At 41.9% G+C, this 18,733-nt stretch overlaps 1 protein-coding gene across 10 annotated transcripts in view; it reads left to right on the top strand.

Moving 5' to 3' along the window:
- Positions 1-18,733, top strand: part of Dgki (diacylglycerol kinase iota) — a 471,870-nt gene that overhangs the window by 212,825 nt on the left and 240,312 nt on the right. For 9 of the 10 annotated variants that reach the window (XM_028866082.2, XM_028866077.2, XM_037203652.1 and 6 more), the window contains exons 7-8: positions 12,890-12,961; positions 16,609-16,725. In XM_028866082.2, the coding sequence (XP_028721915.1) occupies positions 12,890-12,961; positions 16,609-16,725 (189 nt within the window). The remainder of the gene's footprint in view (positions 1-12,889; positions 12,962-16,608; positions 16,726-18,733) is intronic. The other variant, XM_028866085.2, reaches the window with a different exon arrangement.

An 18,733-nucleotide genomic window follows, 5' to 3' on the forward strand; every position in this document is an offset into this window, starting at 1 on the left:
CCTTGCTCTTTCAGAGAACACAGGTTCAGTTCCCAGCACCTGCATGGCAGCTCACAAACCACCTGTCACTCAACTTCCCAGAGATCCAGCGTCTTCTACCCCTGTGGGCACCAGACACAAGCATGGTACACATGCATGCATGCAGGCAAACACTCTTACCCATAAAATAAAAAGGTATACAACTTAAAAAAATAAACTATATGCTGGCACTCAATGAAAGGTGGCTTTCTTAGCACGCTTGAAGACTTGGTTCCATCCCAGTACTGAAAAAGAAAAAGGTGTGATAAAATATGGTAAGAAATCACATATGAGATAAATTAACTCGTTAAAGGGAACTTCCCTCATGTATTTTTAAACCAGTCTCTACAGCAATAAAGCTATTGCTTTATTTTCTAACTGAGGAGCAGGAGTCCAGGTTCTCCTTGTAAATAGAACTTAGGGAAAAACTACTTCAAGCACATACCTGAATTTGTTTAAACAAGTTGGATACGTCTAAATGAATGTCCAAGAGGGCTAGGATATTGGCCAGGAAATATTAGTCGATTACTTTGGTAAAAGTCTAGGTGTAGGTCTTAGTAATTCTTAATTATGTATCAGTTTCTGCTGGCTAGAGGCATTTATAGTAAAACAGCACTCCATTCTGATATGAACTAGTCCAGTGCTGATAAGAAGCCACTGTAGATTTACCTCACTCTTAACTAGCCCTTCTGATGTAGATGGCCTGCCTGGTGTGTGTCTGGGAACAGTGTCCCTTCCCTTGGGTAGTCTGATCCCAGCCAGCTCTTGCCTGCTGTAATTTTCTATTTATGATGAAAAATGTTCAAAGTTACAGAGGATTCCCCAGGTACTAGGTGTAGTCTTCAAGTCTCCACTGTTATAGCAACTACCTTCCTCCCAATAACGAAGTTGAATTACTCTCAGCAGTGACGCCTTTCTCTGCCTGCTGGTCTCTTGACACAAAAATCCTGAATGAATAGAGGCAGCGATAGTTCAGGGTTTGAAACCGTCCAGTTAGGTCTCAGGATGGACCTCAGCTTCTTAGAACCCACGGTTATTAGTGTGAGAACGACAAATTCCCAAAGTGGGACAGCGGGAGTAGGTGTATGCAGGGCACCTGCATGCTGCTCTGGGAAGTGGTCGTGGGCTTTGTGAGCACGGTGCTTGCAGGATATCCTTCTCAACCTCTGTTGCATTTAGTTTCAATTGAGGAGCTTCTGGGTTGGATGTGACATGACAGGACCAGTGTATCTCCTGGTCACACTCTCGCTTCTGAAGTGTTTTCTCTGGACTGGCACAGCGTTGTGCTGGCCTGGCACAGGCATGCCAGATGCCGTAGGTGTGTTGTTTCCAATCCAGGTGAGTTGATGCCCATTCTAGGAAAGGCTTCAGCAGCAGCATTTTTCTACTAAGTAACTGGTTTTTCAGTTTGAGAGTTGATGCCATGGTGGGTACTCAGATTTGGTGTCTTTCGCTGGCAAGTGACATTCAGCAGTGACAGTAGCTAGCTCATTTTTGATGAGAGGAAGCCCACACTTTTGGACCTAAACAGCGTCTCTCACTGTTACAGCAGGTGATCCACTTAGAACCAAATGGTGCCAGTAATAGCAGGCTGTGGCATTAACAGTTATAGCAGTGTTTTTAGTTCTTACAAGGTGAGTTCTCTCTTGTGGGCATTTACATCCAAGACAATGATCTTCATGGTTTTTACTCTCATATGTCTATCCACAATACTCTTCTCCAGACTTCTTTATTTTCTAGGTGCCTGACCAATTAGCCAAGCCATTCACTATCACTGTAAGTCCCAATGTATCTTAATGTCCAGCCACTATCTTTTTAGATGATGAGCACAGCCAATTGTTCTGCCTGAATTTATGCCCATAGTGAAGAGTTCTTCTTACCTGTGTCTCCGAAGGACTCTGAGCAGACCTTGGGCAGCTATAATCCACTTTTGTCCTGCACTTACACACTAAGTTACACACATCCCAATCTTAGATGCTCCCTGCCCTTCCAGATGGATGGCTCAGTCTTCTATATATTTATCCATGTGAATGTAGTGAATGACGTGATGCTGTAACAGGAGATGATATGGGGCTTCTGAGACATGCCCTAGTGAACCCTTGGTCCTGCTCATGCCAGAGCCCATACAGTCTTTATGACGGAACCCAGCTCATGACAGCTTGGTGACTTCTGGTCAGGTAGTCCCGCACAACCACACAGCACTAGCTGCTTTTGCAAGGTGTACAGTCATTTCCTGCAGAGGACATGTGCTTGTTTTGGAATCCTAGAATCTGTGTTGTAATTTTTCTTGTGTCATGAGGATCAGTTCTCCTCTCCTATCCCCCTAAGTACCTGGAGTGGCAGGGCTACCCTTACTGCAGAGAAGGCTTGTGGGAAAGCTCTTTCCTGGTTTGAATCCCATGGTAAACTAGAAGCATTTCATACCATCCACTAAGTGGGTCATGGCAGTAGTCTTGAGTGTGGAATACACTGTCTCTAGAAACCAAAGAAGGAACAAAAATGCTGAAATGCAGTCATTTGCTCTTTGTGTTGGAGAGAATATTTCCGCATGCCTTGGATGCTTGAGCCCCTTGGCTTCACTCACACGAGCTTTTATGATTGTTTGGAGGGCTTGACCACTTTTTCTCCCTTTCTAAATCCTGCAGTCTACCTGGCATTTCCTCTTCAGCCATTTTTAACACAATGTCACTGATATTGCAGAAGAAGTGATGGGCAGTGTTCTTTGGTTCAGGCACTTGTTACTGCACCTGGATAACCCCCAAGGGAGTTACAAGCCTAGAAAAACATATTGCTAACCATGCGCATGAATGCAAATAGTTTTTAAGTCTGGAAAAGAATTGATCTGACAAATCAAGAGCCATATGTCCTATACTAAATGCTGAAAGATCCTGAACTTGGCAGCTGTAATCATAGCATGCTGGTTCATTTCCCAATGGTTCAGCATATTTCTTCAGTAGCATCTTGTTTTTGTAGTGCTGGAACTGGTGGGTGAAGTGGGAATGTGTAGGGGTGTGTGCACGCGTGCACGCGCGCGCGCGCGCGCACACACACACACACACACACATACACACACCAGTCTCACACAAACATACATACACCCACAGAAGAAAATAAGTAAGTGTGAAAAACAATACTGTTGTCATAACTCAGGTCAACCATTGGAAGTCATCTTAACACCAATGCTTGGAGAATCTATTACTTTTGATTTATGTATGGCTGGGAGGGTTTCATGAGGTTCCCTTGGGTGTTGTTGCTATGGTAGTCCTTTCACAAGAGACCCAGGAAACAGCACTGGGGTCTGCCAGTCATCAGGTGTGTCTTTTCTTATTATATAATAATATATAAGAACAGGCAGAACCAGTGGACAAATCAGCCTTGGTCCAGGGCAGGGTGGACTTCCTTTTCCATCTTCTTCCCCCTCCCATTCACCTCCCTCTTCTCTTTTTCTTTTCTTCTCTTTTCCCTTTCCTCCTACTACCCTTGCCCCCATCCTTCTCTTTATTTTCTTCCTTTCCTACCTTCCTTTCACTCACTCTCTTTGCTGGAGATTGAACCCAGAATCTGTGTCCTCTAAAACAACAACAATAACAAAACAAGTAAACAAACAAACCCTGGGCCTCTTATACCCTTGCTGTCTACATTGAGAGAACAATGGTGTTGCCTACCTCTAAAGATAGATGCATTAACTTGAACACTTATCCAATTTTCCTCAAATTGTTTGAATACTTCTCTCTCCTCAGTTTTCAACTACTTACATTAAGGTCACAAGTCCTCTTAGTTAGAAACAGTGAAATGTTACCATGGACCTTGCTGCGGCCCAGGGATCCTACCTAATCCTTCAGTCCATGGCTTCCATCTTTGACATTTGACAAGGGACAGAGCAGAATATTGTGACTCTTTATTGGACTATTTGCTCCCTCCCCACTTTTGTGATCCTTTATCCATGCTTTCTTTTGATTCTATTGACTGATATTTGTACCAGAAGTCTTGTAGCTTCTGTGCATGTTGGGCATATTAACTGGTTATGTTTTCTCTCTAGGCCATACTCCTTTGAAGCATTAGTCCACAGAAGCCTATCATTGTACTTTGATGGCTGAGTGCTGTCACATTATCCCTATGGTTTTGTAATTCTGTAATTCTGATTCCTATCAGACTGCTCACTCTGTGAGGCATTTCTTCCCATCAGGACTAAGCTTCAAAGGAGTTCTGTCTGTGAGTCTCTTGACACAATGGTGACTTTCCCAGCAACATAAATATTATAGCTTTGGTTAATGCTGTGTCCTGTGGACCTCTTAGAGATCCTAGTCAACTGGGCTTTCCTTCTGTACCCAATGTGGCTCTCTAGCATGCCAGTTTCTATGAAATTTCAGTTGCCTCTGCCTCCATAACAACAATTCAGCCATCTCTACTGTGCATAGCATGGATCACATTTTTGTTCAGGTTCTCATTCTGGCATTAGTGTTAGAATTATCTTCTGTGTTTCCTGATAATTCGTCTATTATTGGTTCAAAAATCATGTCTAATATGTATAGTATAACTAGGGTTGTACATTGTTACATTCACAACTAATGCATTATGTTATAGAAGAATGTTCCCACACAGAGAAGCTCTATATACCTTTGAGTCCTGCCCCTCTTTATCCTGTACTCTCCAGACTCAGGTTCTCTCACTCTCCTACTCCTGCTCATAGGCATCAGTGAAATGTGGAGCCAGGCCTTTTGAGTTGCAGCTTCTAAGATACCTTTAGATGCCTCCTAGAAGATTATATGTAGTGCAACCCCCAAACAAAGTCAAAACTATGTCTAGATGCTGGGCTATTTCTCCCAAAGGCATCTCCTACTCACCCTCACTAACCTCAACACAACTTGTTAATCCAGGAGAGACAGGGTCTCACTAATTTCAGAGAATTTTAAAAATCTCTTTCTCAAATTAGTGTCAAAATTGTCTTGAATTATATATATAAACGGCACTCAAGTTCACACAAAAATAAATTGTAGTTAGTCCCACTAGTGGAAGTGTATTTTCTTCAAGTTGGTAGTTAGGGGTTGAGTACAACCAGTTATTTCTTACACAGACATACAGATGGCATGATTATCAGTTACATGATTCTATTCAAGCTGTCCTGATTTCTTTGTTGATAACTCTGTTAACATCAATCCTGCTCTGCAGCTTAAAATTTAAACTATTTTAGCCGATCTCTTTCTTTCTTGGAACCCAACTGCTTAAAAAAAATAGTATCAAGATAAAATGATATTTTTTACTGGTAAAGGTATCAATTATGGGTCAATCAGGTAGAAATAAGTTTCCTCGGAGAAGGATTATAATAATTGTAGCCAGTTGCATTGATAGGAAAATGCTTAAGAAACCTCCTGGGGGCCAGGTGGTGGTGGCCCCCAGGAGGTTTCTTTAATCCCAGTGCTCAGGAGGCAGAGACAGGCAGATCTCTGTGAGTTCAAGACCAACCTAGTCTACAGAGTGAGTTTCAGAAATAGAACTACATAAAGAAACCCTACCTTGAAAAACCAAAAACAACAAAAGAAAGAAAGAAAAAAAAAAGAAACCTCATGGGAATTCTAGGATAAGGATTAAACCCAGCGTTCAAAGTCTTATACAGCTTGGTCTTTATTGAACAGAATGCTCACTCTCTGTAGAAAAGTGGGCTAGGGAGAGGCTAGTGGGTAAGAGAACTTGCCACACAAGCATGAAGATGTAAGGGCAGGTCCCCAGCACCGGTGTAAAGAGCTGAGTGTGGACTCATGTACCAGTTACTCCCTCACTAGACGGTAGACAGAGGCACTGTGCTATCTGGAGCTTTCTGGTAAGCCATCATAGCAGGGGGTGGGAAATACAACAGAAGAATACCAGAGAAATAGTGTGCTTCTGCTTCCATGGGAAATCAAGGAAATAAGACAGAGAGCAATAGAGGAGGGCACAGCTTACTACACTCACACACATGTGAACACATACATACACCATACACACAAGTACTACACACACACACACACACACACACACACACACACACACACACACACATTGTACGTACATACGTACGTATATGTAAACACATTTACAGACACACACTTTTCATCCTCAAATTAGGATGGCCATAAAAGATTAAATACAAGTATCATAACTAGATAGATACATCCATACAGACATTTAAATACAAGCTGGTAGCTATTCTTACAGGTTTCTGCCTGAGTTTCAAGGTCCTGGGCTGAGCTTTGCCCTTCTGAAATGTCATGAGGCATGGTCAGTGAATCCTGGAATCAAGTCTTTCTCTATACGGATGGCCATATCTGTGGGTGGGGTGTTAAGTTATACTGAGAATTCTGCTCCCTAAGTTTTTTTTTTTTTTTTTTTACTTCGTTCTCCACCAGGAGAATCAATTTATGATCTTTAGCTTGTAGTAGGTATCTTCAGGCAAATGAATGAAAAAACCCAGAAATTATCAGAGAAGATCATTGACCAGCTCTGCTTATATATGCTAATTGCAAGTGATATTGAAAAGGAACAACTTCAGATGCTACTAAGGAAGGGTAAATATCCGTCTGCAGGTGTACCTCAGCACAGCCCCAGAATGAGAGTATCTTATGGACAATAAGATCAACCTAAAATATGCAGCATCTTTAATTAATGCCATGGGCAAACCCAATAGAGAAGAGTTTGGAGCTTTCAAAGATGCTTCTTATAATGTAACCTTAAATGGACTATTTTGAAGCAATCCCAGGAGTTAGGGAGACACCACTCCCTCTGATTCAATTTGTAAGGGCATTCCTTCTGATCTAGTTCAGATGAATGCACACATTTCTACTTTTAAAATCTTAAATATTTGCAGTGAGCAAGTTTTGCTCAAGACAGACATCAGTGTAAGAAATGAAGACAGTTCAGACAAATTGAACACTCCAGGAATAAATGAACTTTAGTCTTACAAAAAAAAAACCATTGCTAACATTTTTTACCCTGTGCCAGCCAACCAAGGAAAACATAGTTATCACACTGGCCTCATTTGCAAGGGGTCACAGTGCCAGGCAAGAGTACAAATGTCATTGGAGAACAGGACTGAAGAGTTTGTTGAGGAGGAAATTGTCAGTAATTTGTAAATATTAGGAAAGTGGCTGGTTCCTGGTAGCTTTGCTAAGCAAGGATTGAAGCCTCTACTTTGGATGAGATTATTCTAAATGGCAGTGGATAATGGGTTAAAAAAAATGCTGTGCTTTGCTGGTCAAAAAATGTTTTTGTTCTTTTCAGTTAGGTTGTTGTGAATCTGCACCTCATTCACTTGAAGGTCTAGGTCACTGACCAGAGTCAGCTGGTTAGAAGAGGTTCTGTTGAAAGAACTCACTCAAAGTCTTGTTTAAAATGGAAATGTTTCTTTTTCCATCAGTGAGTCCCAAATCACTTTGTGTTTATATGCTGGGAGACACAGTTAAAAGAGTTACCAGTGTACTGTAAGGTTTCTGCCTCCCTTCTTTGTGATCTTTGTACCTCATTTATAATATGTATTTCAGATATGTAAGCATAAAATATATGAGTATATATTTATATGTATGTTTCAAGACTTTGGAAATAGTTGAATAAAACTACTTGAAGTTCTCTTTTCAAAGATAAATATTAATGTGGGACAAATCAGCTAAGTCTTACTTTATAATTCCCTTGGGTGTAGACTTTTTAATCACTTTATGAGCCTTGAGCATGTTGGTGGACATTAGAGAGACTTACTTTGTTGTTACCATTTAAAGTTTTGGAGACATGCAAAATATCTACTCTTAGCTTGGATCAAATCACACAAGGACTGGTCTCTAGCCAAGAGATTCTCCCACCTCCAACCTCAGTTAAAATAAAATCAGTAAAATAATTTCAGCCCATTTCACGTAGAGCCCCCTTCTCTGGCTTCAGCCAAGTCTGTAACACTGAGTGCCATTTCTTACATGGTAGAAGAGAGAGGCAACAGACTTTGAAGCCACTCAGAGTAATTCTTATTTCAACTTTATTCCAAAGGCTCAATTTGATTGGAAAAAAAAATCTCCAAAGAGCCAGCAGAGTCACTTGGTTGGTATTTTTAGTCTGAAGTCAGCTAGATCCAAAGCATCTGGCTTCTTGTCCTTACTTTCCTCTTTCATAGGGCCGAGCAAAATAGCCCTGAAAAAACCACAGAGCCATTTAAAATTCAGTCAGGGCATCTGTCAGTACCATAATAGCAGATCTGGACCAGAATTAAGCTGGAGTGATTAGGATCTGGCCCTTTTTTATTACACTTAAGAGACTGACCAAACTCTCCCCATAGTAGGTAGTCTATGGGAACTTGGTCCATAAAAGCTCCGAAGAAGCTCTGTTTATGTCCTTGTATTGGATAACTCTGAAGCCATGGTCTCTGTGACTCAGCTGGAATAGGATCCAAAATAAAACACCAAGCTGCTTATCTCGAAGCTCAATTCCCAGGGACCCGCAGCAGTTCTATATAACCATTATGCTCAGTGCCCTAGTTGTGGCTGGCCTTATTTGTTTTGGGTATCAGTATCAGTCTGGCTTTAGCACCCCAATAGACTGTTTTCTTCATGAAGCTGGAAGGCTAATATGCAATACAAAGAAGAGGCAACTGAGTGTGCACAAGTTGAATCAGTGAATAGAGTAGCACCCAGTCTTATCTTAGAAAGAAGAAGGTTTTCTTGGCAAGGAGGTAGAAGAGGTCCCTGCTGATGGATTTTTCAATAAAAGTACTCTTTCATATATATATTTATAGACATCCCCACATATGTGTGTATGTGATATTATAACACCCTCTTAATATATTGTCTCATTTGATACTTATCATGAATTGGAGATTTTGAATTGTTCCTATTTTTGGGTTCAGAGAGAAGTTAGAAATCCGTGATTTGCCTAAAATCACTTAGGCAATAAGAAGATCCAAGAACTCTTCTCAGCTTTCCCATTCCTGTGCCTCTGTTTGACTACAGCTGTCTGATATGTATGAACTGAGGGACTGCTGCCTGGGTCATAGCATTTAGCAGACATCTCAATGAGGTTACAGTTGGTATCATGCCACACATTTTACCCTATTGATCCCTCACACAGTATTGCAATATTGAGCACTTATTAGTGAAATTTAGAAACCTAGCATGTTACAGTGCCTATAGTGGCTGGTTATCTGCCTGACTGATGTGAAGGTCCCGTGAGGAGGCATGGTATTGGATAACTTGGGGTAAGATATTAAATCTTGTATAACACTATGTTCATAGCTGAGTTAAGACAGAGAGAGAGAGAGAGAGAGAGAGAGAGAGAGAGAGAGAGAGAGAGAGAGAGAGAGAGAGAGAGATCTCCAAAGCTGATTGGGAGGATTGTGGGTAGTACCAAATGCTTGGACGGATGGCATATTCTTCAATGAAAGAGGTGTCATTGAAGTCTTTGATCAGGAGGCACACACTGAAAGAATTCCAGCTTACTTTGTGGCAGTAAAGAGTAAGGGGGGAAAGACTGTTGATAAAGAGATGAGACATAACATGTTGCTGGTGGGCTTCTCTCCAGGTTCCCCAAGCCCCACAGTCCCACAATCCACTTATAAAATAATCACTCAGACGCTTATATCACTTATAAACTGTATGGCCGTGGCAGGCTTCTTGCTAACTGTTCTTTTATCTTAAATTAACCCATTTTTATAACGTGGCTGGTGGCTTACCAGAGTCTTTACATGCTGCTTGTCCTGGCGGTGGCTGCAGTGTCTCCCCCCTCAGCCTTCTGCTTCCCAGAATTCTTCTCTCTCCTTGTCCCACCTACTTCCTGCCTGGCAACCTACTTCCTGCCTGGTCACTGGCCATCAGTGTTTTATTTATATAGAGCAATATCCACAGCAATAACATGAACAGTGTCACATGTGCAATGAGCAGTAGACACATGTGGATGCCTGGGTAGGCATGAGGTCCAGGGCCTGAGAAATTCATGGGCTCTGTCCTATATTAGCTCCATCATACTATCTCTTGGATGCTTGCTCATTTGATCAGACAGTGTCACAGATTTCTGCTCTAACTTTGAAGACATGTGCCATCTCTCTCTTTTATTACTCCCTCAAAATTGACTTGAATGAACTTTTCAAGTGTCTCCAATGCTAAGCCATTTCGGCCTCTTTGGGACACATTGAGTAGTTTGCTATCATTTTTGAAAAGCCTTGCACACCTCGTCCTCTAGCCCATTAGATTTTGTGTCCCCTCAGTAATATCCCTGTCAAGTGGTTTTGACACTTCATCACTGGAGGTGGGCCAGTGATTGCTGTGGGTATATGGATGTCAAAGCTGACCCTGTATTTCAGTTAATGTGCGACACAGAAGCAGTGTTGTCCTGGGGGAAAAGCCCCTGCTGTTGACAGAGTGAGGTTGAGCAAGACATCACTCGAGAGGCTGTGTCAGGGGCCCTGGAGTTCACCCAGGGTGTAGTGCTTCACAAGAGGGCTTGCAGGAGGCAGCACATGGAGCTCCTGTCTATGGTTTCTTGTGACACAAAGACACAGAGCGAGGTCAGCACAAAGGAAACACAGGGGAAAGCCTGGAAGAAACCAGGTACCACCAACTTCCCCTGGGAGTCCTGCAGACTATGCAGAGTTCCTCCAGTAGTGAGCTGTGAAACACATAGAAATATTATTTATCTGTCTCATTAAGACTCCTTGCCCAGGAATTTCACTGAGGCTTGTTTGCCTAAGTATCTTTTACATAACACAGAACACAATCCTGGACTCCCAGAAGGAAAGCAGAGGTTCAGCGTAAGCAGCATTAGGCCAGGAGCCATTCAGATTGTTCTGGGAGCTGAACAAAGTCTCCCCAAAGGGTGAGATACCAGATGCCAACCCTCTGCCAATTTTGCAAGCACCTTTCCTAAGGATAGGAGTCTCTCTAAGGGCGGTTAACTCTTCCCTGGACAGAGTGTAAAAATATTATCACTGTTGTTGATTGTTATGGAGAAGCTGCTACAAAGCCAAGAGAGGCTTGTTCCAATTCCAAATTAAGAAGTCATGTTTCCAGTTTCTCCCCTTCTCCCTTCTGTCCTCTCTGTGGGAGGGGCTTTAATTGGGGAGAGGAAGGGAGGTCAATATAGAAGGGAAGGGAATGAAGAGGGAATAACATAATAACACTAAGGATACTTGAAAAAGCCTTAAGGAATCATTTTATATTTATCTAAATTTACATATAATACATATGAGTCTATGTATGTGCACACACACATACACACAGTTTAAATGAAATTATGCACTTAAGGTGATAATACTTCACCCAAGAACCATAAAGACTCTCATATATTCCCCAGTGCCAGGCACAAAAAAAAAAACAACAAAAAACAAAAAACAAAAAAACAAACTCCTTTAGAGTTGTTGGTCATGGGAGTCTAAAAGATTCCCAAAATGATATAGGCTATTGCTATTGCCCTCTGTTGATCCCCAGAAGTTGAAGGTAAGTCCCCATTGCTGAAGACACTGAGTACACAAGACAAAGAAGACTTGAGCTGGATCTGACCCCAAATGCTCCTCCTCTAGGATTAGCTTTTGCAGTATCATAAGGTGCTACTCAATCTGCCGAAGGAGCAGAACGTTCACTAGTCCTACTCAGCTGTGACACCTATGAACCAGAATAATGGTCAGCACAGCAAGACAGCCATGACGGTACAATAGTGGCTTGTCTATCTTGGTGGTAGCCAATAGCTCCCTAAATTTGGCTTAAGGCCAATTGAACAGCAGGGAAATCATGCCTGGTACTGGAAACCTAGCCAATTACCAGGGGCGAGTGAGGTCAGAGATCTCTTAGGAGAGCCTACTGCTGCCACTTTCCTAACCCATGGTAATTCCTAACTGCAATCTAGATACCTATCCTTATATACACAGTGAAGTGTAGCTCTCTTCTCGGTCAAAGACACTTCTTTTCAGGAAAGATGAAGACCACTACAGAAAGCCATGGCTAGTCAGAATGCAGAGCACAGTTCACTGTCAGGTGCCCAGGCCCAAAGGAAACATCTACAACACATCCCCCTACACTTAAGACTCAGGGAACGTCTTGGAAGGAGGGGCAGGAAGAGTGTAAGAACCAGAAGACCAGAAAGTCTGCTGCAAGACTGAATCTTTTAGATTTGATGGGGAAACTACACAGAGAAAGGGAAGTGGCTGAATCTGGGAGAAGATTCTTTGAACACTGCTGTGTACTTCCTTCGGGGATTACCGATCTTGATGGGAGAGTCGGTTTGCTTTTTAGTCTTAGGAGACTCTTTGGCCATTGCATTGTCTTTGTTACTGCTTGCTGGCTAAGAATGAAACTGAAAAGCTGCTTGTTTTGAGAGGGAACATCCTGAGGGGAGGGTGAAAGCCTTCGGATTTATTACTCTAAGCTTGGACTTCTCCCAGACCCTGGCAACTAGGTACTGCCTTTGGTATTTAATTTCTCTTTTCCTGGGTTGAACAGAGCCTCAATAGTATGTGACTAGGTGAAGCAATGATTTTTATTTTAGATAAAAATATTTAGTGTAGTTTATAATATGCATAGTTTATGACAAATATGTGTGTGTACATATGCTATATGTGCACTCACACACATACATGTGTATATGAGACATGTTTTTAAAGGAAACTCTCTTATGTTAGTGTGGCTAGCTTGCAGATGCTTGTGGTGTGGGAGACACCACTGCCTCCTTTGTTTCATGCTCCAGACGGCTCAGAAATAGAAAATGATTTTATGGCAGAAGGTGGAGAGGGAGTGCTCTGTGGCACTTGCAGTAATGGTTACTATAGCAATGGAGGACAATTCCGGCCTCTCTCGCTTCAGTGAACCTCAGGAGGGCAAATGTGGGCCGTAATGAGGAGGTTTGAAACTCTCTGTCTCTTGTCCCACTGTCTCAGGGTTTCCAGCAAAAGTTCTCCTTCCATAGTAAAGAGATCGTGGCCATCAGCTGTTCTTGGTGCAAGCAGGCGGTAAGTGCGGGGTGAAATAAGCGACGCGGGCTCACGTGTGACCATGACTGGCCTGGGAACAATGCTTGGGTTCCTGCCTACATGTGGAAGATTACTCTAAAAATATTCAGTTTTCTCATACAGCATCCTTAGGAGAAGAGAGTAAAATTATAGATCAACAGCAAATATAAGTAGGGGGAAAAACAGAGAGAAAAATTATACTTCTTTCATTTAACTTGAAGCCTGGAATGAAAGTTTGGAAACCCTCCATGATTCTCACCCTGGGATTAGACTCTCTAGAGCTCCTTCGCCCTAGTTCATCCACATGTCTTCCCTGTCCACTAGACTGCTAAGGTTCCTCCTCATACTGAAGTCCAACACGGGGAGCCTTGAGGGAACTCTGCATCCCGGGGGTCTAGGTCTCGATGTGAGTGACTTTGTTGCGGGGCTGTGGAGAATGAGTGCCCTTTGTGTTGTTCTTTAGGTTTCGATGTTTTGCTAGCCATCCACGTGCCCACTGAAATAGAGCGCTTCCTTATATTTGACCATGTACATTCATTAAGATCCCGCACTAATTTCCCACTTACTCTACTTTTCTTTCTTTTTTTTTTTAAATATTTATTTATTTTATTATGTTTACAGTGTTCTGCTTGCATATATTCCTGCAAGCCAGAAGAGGGCACCAGATCTCATTACAGATGGTTGTGAGCCACCATGTGGTTGCTGGGAATTGAACTCGTGAACTCAGGACCTCTGGAAGAACAGTCAGTGCTCTTAACCATCTCTCCAGCCCTCTACTTTTCTTTATCCCCTGTCTCATTCTCTTTTACTCTTAAAAGCACTTGACCCCTCCATCCAAAACAGATATTGCACTTGTTGATTTGCTTTCCTCTGTGGCTGCTTTTGGACTTTAACACAGTTGTCAAACTATGGCATCCAGGGCCAAGTATGGCTGCCACCTATTTTTATGTAATAGTTCATTGCAACACAGCTGTGCCCAACTGTTTATGGGTTATCTGTAGCTCTGTTTGTATCTCAGTGATGAGTTGAGTATTTGCAACACACCCAGGCCCTTACAGAAAGTTTGTTAACCAACCCCCTCAAGTCTCTCAACCTATCTACTCTTTATTTTTCAAGGTCGAGTCTCGCTATGTAGAGTGTGCTATCTTTGTATTTGTGATCCTTCTGCTTCAGCCACCTGGATGCTTGGATTATATGATACAGCATATCAGCTTCCCTTCTGCTTTTTTTGAGTGACCGTGTAGATGAAAAGATATCACCCGTTTAGTTCAAAGCAGGCCTGAAAAGAAGGTCTGTGTGTGTTAGCTAGATTCAAGGTTCACAGGTCTACACACAGTAGATTCAACACTAGCAAAGGGGCTGGAACAGATGCAGTTTGAAACAACTGCAGTTGACATTTTTGTGGGTTAAACTCTTTGCATTATAGCAAGTCTGTAAGATTCAACCCAATAGTCTCACTAACGTAATTTCCTCAGGGCCTTCTTCTGTTGAGAGCCTCTGCTTATCAGGTGCAGACCCACTGGTCTGGAAGGTTCAGTGTTTGCTGTACCACCATCATACCACGTTTTTTTTTTTTTTTTTTTTTTTTTTTTTTTTTTTTTTTTTTTTCTTGGCATTTCCATTTTATCCCAGTCATCATACATGTAAACTTTGTGCTTCTGTTTAAAAACATGTTCAGAAGCACAAGGCTATCCTACATATAGTGAAATTTTACATCATAAACACAGGCTCTCCCTCTGGTATTAAGGTGTCAACTAGTCCCTAATGCTTCCCATGCTGCTGGCTTTCCTGAGCTGGGAAGAGCCTGTTCTAATAGACTGCTGTTCCTGTGACCCTGGAGTGAGGTGTCTTATTCAGGGTCCATTAATTTGAAGCCCTGATCCTACTTTACAGTGAACTCCCATAGTTTCTTTGTTAATCTGCCATCTTACTGATTCACTACAGAGACTCACTTTTCAGTTTACTGTTGTGGCTGAGCTTTGGCCAATTTCACAGATTTTTAATGTCCCAGAAACTATGGCAATCAATTTTACAAGATCTTATGTGCAGAATATAGTCACACAAATTATAGCATTGATATATTCTTAATAGTGCAAGTAATTCCTTCCAGGAAATTCGATATCAGATAAATAAACAAATAACTGATCCTCTATGATACAGGAGGAAAACCTTGGGTTAGGGAGCTGGGTTTCCTGTGTGTGTGTGTGTCTTGGCTCCAACATTTAAAGGCTGTGCAATCCTGAGTGTACCTGTTAGTTTCTAGCTTAGAGATCACTCAAGTGTAAGTTGAAAGAGTTGCTTAGACAGTGTTTGAGACCCTTACTACTGTAAATATGCAATGGGCATGCATTGAGATTTAATTTGAATTGCTTAAAAAACAATCAAATTTGAAAGGAGGTGTTCAAAGGATATTTTTCTGATGTGACATTCCTCAGGTTCAGTTTGTTTGTGGATCCCAAATAATGGGTGGCCTGGAGAATTCTTAATTATTTAATCAGTATTTTATCCATGATTGATGTTAATGAACTACTGGATCACAGGCGATCTTGACAGTATGCAGAAGTGAAAACGAAGTCTTTGTGATAGTGTAGAATAAAATTAGGGTAGCTGTGTGTGCCCATTTTCCTCAGACAGTCCTAATTGATGTCTGTTCTCCCAACATTGTTATTATCAGTGGTTTCTTTCACTCTTTAGCTCCAGTTCGGTTGAAATGTGAATTGTGTATTGTGTGTTGGTTATAATAAGTATAATTTAAGTATAAATAAAAAGTCACTATGATTAGAACTTAAATCCTTTAATTATTGCATAGCTGATTTTTTTATGAAATATCCCCACACATGACTGTCACCTCATAGTCAGGAGGTGACTGAAAATATGGTTAGACTGAGGTCACAGTGCCAGCCTCACAATAGAGTGGTGAGCTAACCCCCCACACTGGGGTGTTCTGGTGACTGTTACTAGTTCAGGTTTTCTTCCCTCCTGTAATGAACAAGCTCCACAGGCCTGCAGAGTGTAATAGGACCACTGTATTTTTAAAGGCTCTAGATAAGCCCAGTAGACACGATCTCTTTGTGTTTTGTTACCACTGAGGTTAATAGCTTTCTGGAAGAGACCACTTGCTTCCTTCTTGGCTCCCCACACTTGAAAGATTACTTGGGAGGATTTACAGCAACAGTTGTAGAAGCAAAAAGTCAAGGAGATGGCCATTTCCTTCCCAATTGTCATTTTCTTCTCTATGTCATGTAATAGAAACAGTTGTGTGTAGTTAAGGTTAGTAGAGCTCTCCAAGACTCGGCATCTTTATATACATAGTCCATTAAACAGTTAGAATGTCTTAGCAGGTGCCATCCTTCTAGGCTCTTATTTACAACTGTTATGTCTGCCTGGAATGAATTGATCTGGTCTCTAAGCTTATGGTTAGATGGTTGAGTGCTGATGAGATGCATGTGTTTCTTAATGTGTAATTATGTGTGTTTGTGCGTGTGCCTGTGAGCCTGCCTGTGAGTGAGTGAGTGAGTGTGTGTGTGAGTGAGTGTGTGTGTGTGTGTGTGTGTGTGTGTGTGTGTGTGTGTGTGTGTGTAGCTATCCCTTCTTGCTGTGAATGACCTCTTACTCAGAATTGCTCACTAGCCTGTTTCTCTCTTCAGTTTCACAATAAGGTGACCTGCTTCATGCTGCATCACATCGAGGAACCCTGCTCTCTGGGGGCCCACGCTGCTGTCATTGTCCCGCCCACCTGGATCATTAAGGTGAAGAAACCTCAGGTAACGGCAGGATCCTGGTGCTGCTGGTCTAGTGCAGAGGAAAGGAAACTGTTTAGATTTGCGTTTCTCCTTCAGTAGTCTTCGGGCGCCTGTCACCTCCACACATTTGTCCCTGTGGTCTGGTGCTTAGCTACCAGGCTCATCTCACCAGCCCATCACTTGACCTCATTGGGCTCTCTCGTGGAACCAGACTCCCATCCTCACAAAAACCCAGTTTCACAGCAAGGATGTGTCTTCCTCATCCATGTGTAATGATGCTCTATGAAGGCAGGTTTCCTGAGTTTCAGTGAGTGCCAGTGAGGACACAGTGGATTCTTACATGATCTCTTCTCTTCCAAGCCTGAGAGGAGTCAACAGAGAGCAAGGCTGGCAAGGAACATAGTTTGGTTAAGATTTCTGCCAATCTAAAGGGCAGACTGTGAGTTATGACCTCCATTACATACAAGGCCTGCTTAGAGAGCCACAGTGTTTTCTTATGGTGAATTGAATCTGCTATCTTAGTACCTAATCCCATTCTGTACCCTTAGTAGCCTTTCTGTTTAAGCCAATCTTTTTATTAGTCTGGGGGACTTTCCTGAGGATGTGGGGATTATCCTTGTAGGGATTATCCGTGTGTTTAAAAGGTGGATGAGATTTAGGGCAGTAGACTAGAGAACAAGTAGCAGGCAGGACAATAGTACACAGTGTACAAAATTATAGTCCTGGGCCTGTGAGTTGAGTTAGATCATACTAGGTCTCTGCTGAGGCATGCAGGAGGAAACGTCTAAAACAGCGGGAGGCCACTCTTTGTTAACAGTGATTGTATGGCTAAATTCTTATTCCAGAGTGCACAATAATGTTTTAGCTATATTTGTGTTTCCCAAGGAAGTAGAATATTTATGGAGGTATATATCCCATCTTATTCGTCTTTAGCCATCATACTGAATATAATGCGTCCATGAACATGGCTAATTAAATGCTGACTTAATTAATATCTTCTTGACCTTTTATATTTCAAAGAATATGATAGAGGAACATTAGAATGTGAACACAGATGTGTAGATACACACACACACACACACACACACACACACATAGTGAGAGATGAGGTGGATAGACAGATGATAGAAAGGCAGATGATAGAGATTCCCAAAGTTGGACAGCCATCCTACTCTACTCTACCCCCATCTTCCTTCTTTTAAGCTTCTTCTCAATGACTCCGAGGAATTTTCTGACTTTTTTTGTCCCCATGTCATTAACAGCTCACCTCTAATGAGCTGCACTCTATACTTTATGGGTCTGCCAGTCATAATCTGATCACAAACTCAAGTGTGACTATCAACCTCTGATTTTACAGTTATGGAGTTCAACGTCTTTCCATCTGTCGTAACGGGACCCTGCTAACAGCACTATCCCCACTTGGCAGGGTTCTCTTTTCTGATTGTTTTCCTACACACTTTGGCTGGGTTTCCCTTCTAAAACACTGTTCTTACTTGATCACTTCTTTTCTGTAAGGAAACCTACTACTTCAGAATAAAGTCTGCATGAATCAAGAATCTGCCCGCCATCAGGCCCGCGCAACATCCAGTTCCCCCTGTAAGCCAGCCTTCCTTTCCCAGAATCTACGAATAATGTTTTACATATGTTGATGTCTCCCCTAGGGAGCATAAACCCATAGGATCAAGTTGGGACACTCTAGTCTGTGAAGGGAGGATTGTGCTTAGTCTTTTAGTTTAATGCTTAGTGCATAATGACCAATATACATACATTATCCCTGTACAAAAGAAACTTCAGATAAAAGATGTCCCCTTTCACTAACATTTAAAATTTTAGACACCTCCTGGCTTTTCTATCACATACCCATGTTTTCATTACTGGTTTATAGGCATAGAAATGTACCATTAGACTAGATATACTACTGCAGTGTGTACAGGGTTGAGGGTGGTTAATGAGTGATGCTGTACTACCAATAATTCTTCAGAACTCAGTTTTAAAAAATGAATTTTGGGTAGATGTTTCTAGTAGTACA

This window comes from Peromyscus leucopus, chromosome 3, assembly GCF_004664715.2.
Source record: "Peromyscus leucopus breed LL Stock chromosome 3, UCI_PerLeu_2.1, whole genome shotgun sequence".
Classification (NCBI taxonomy): Eukaryota; Metazoa; Chordata; class Mammalia; order Rodentia; family Cricetidae; genus Peromyscus; species Peromyscus leucopus.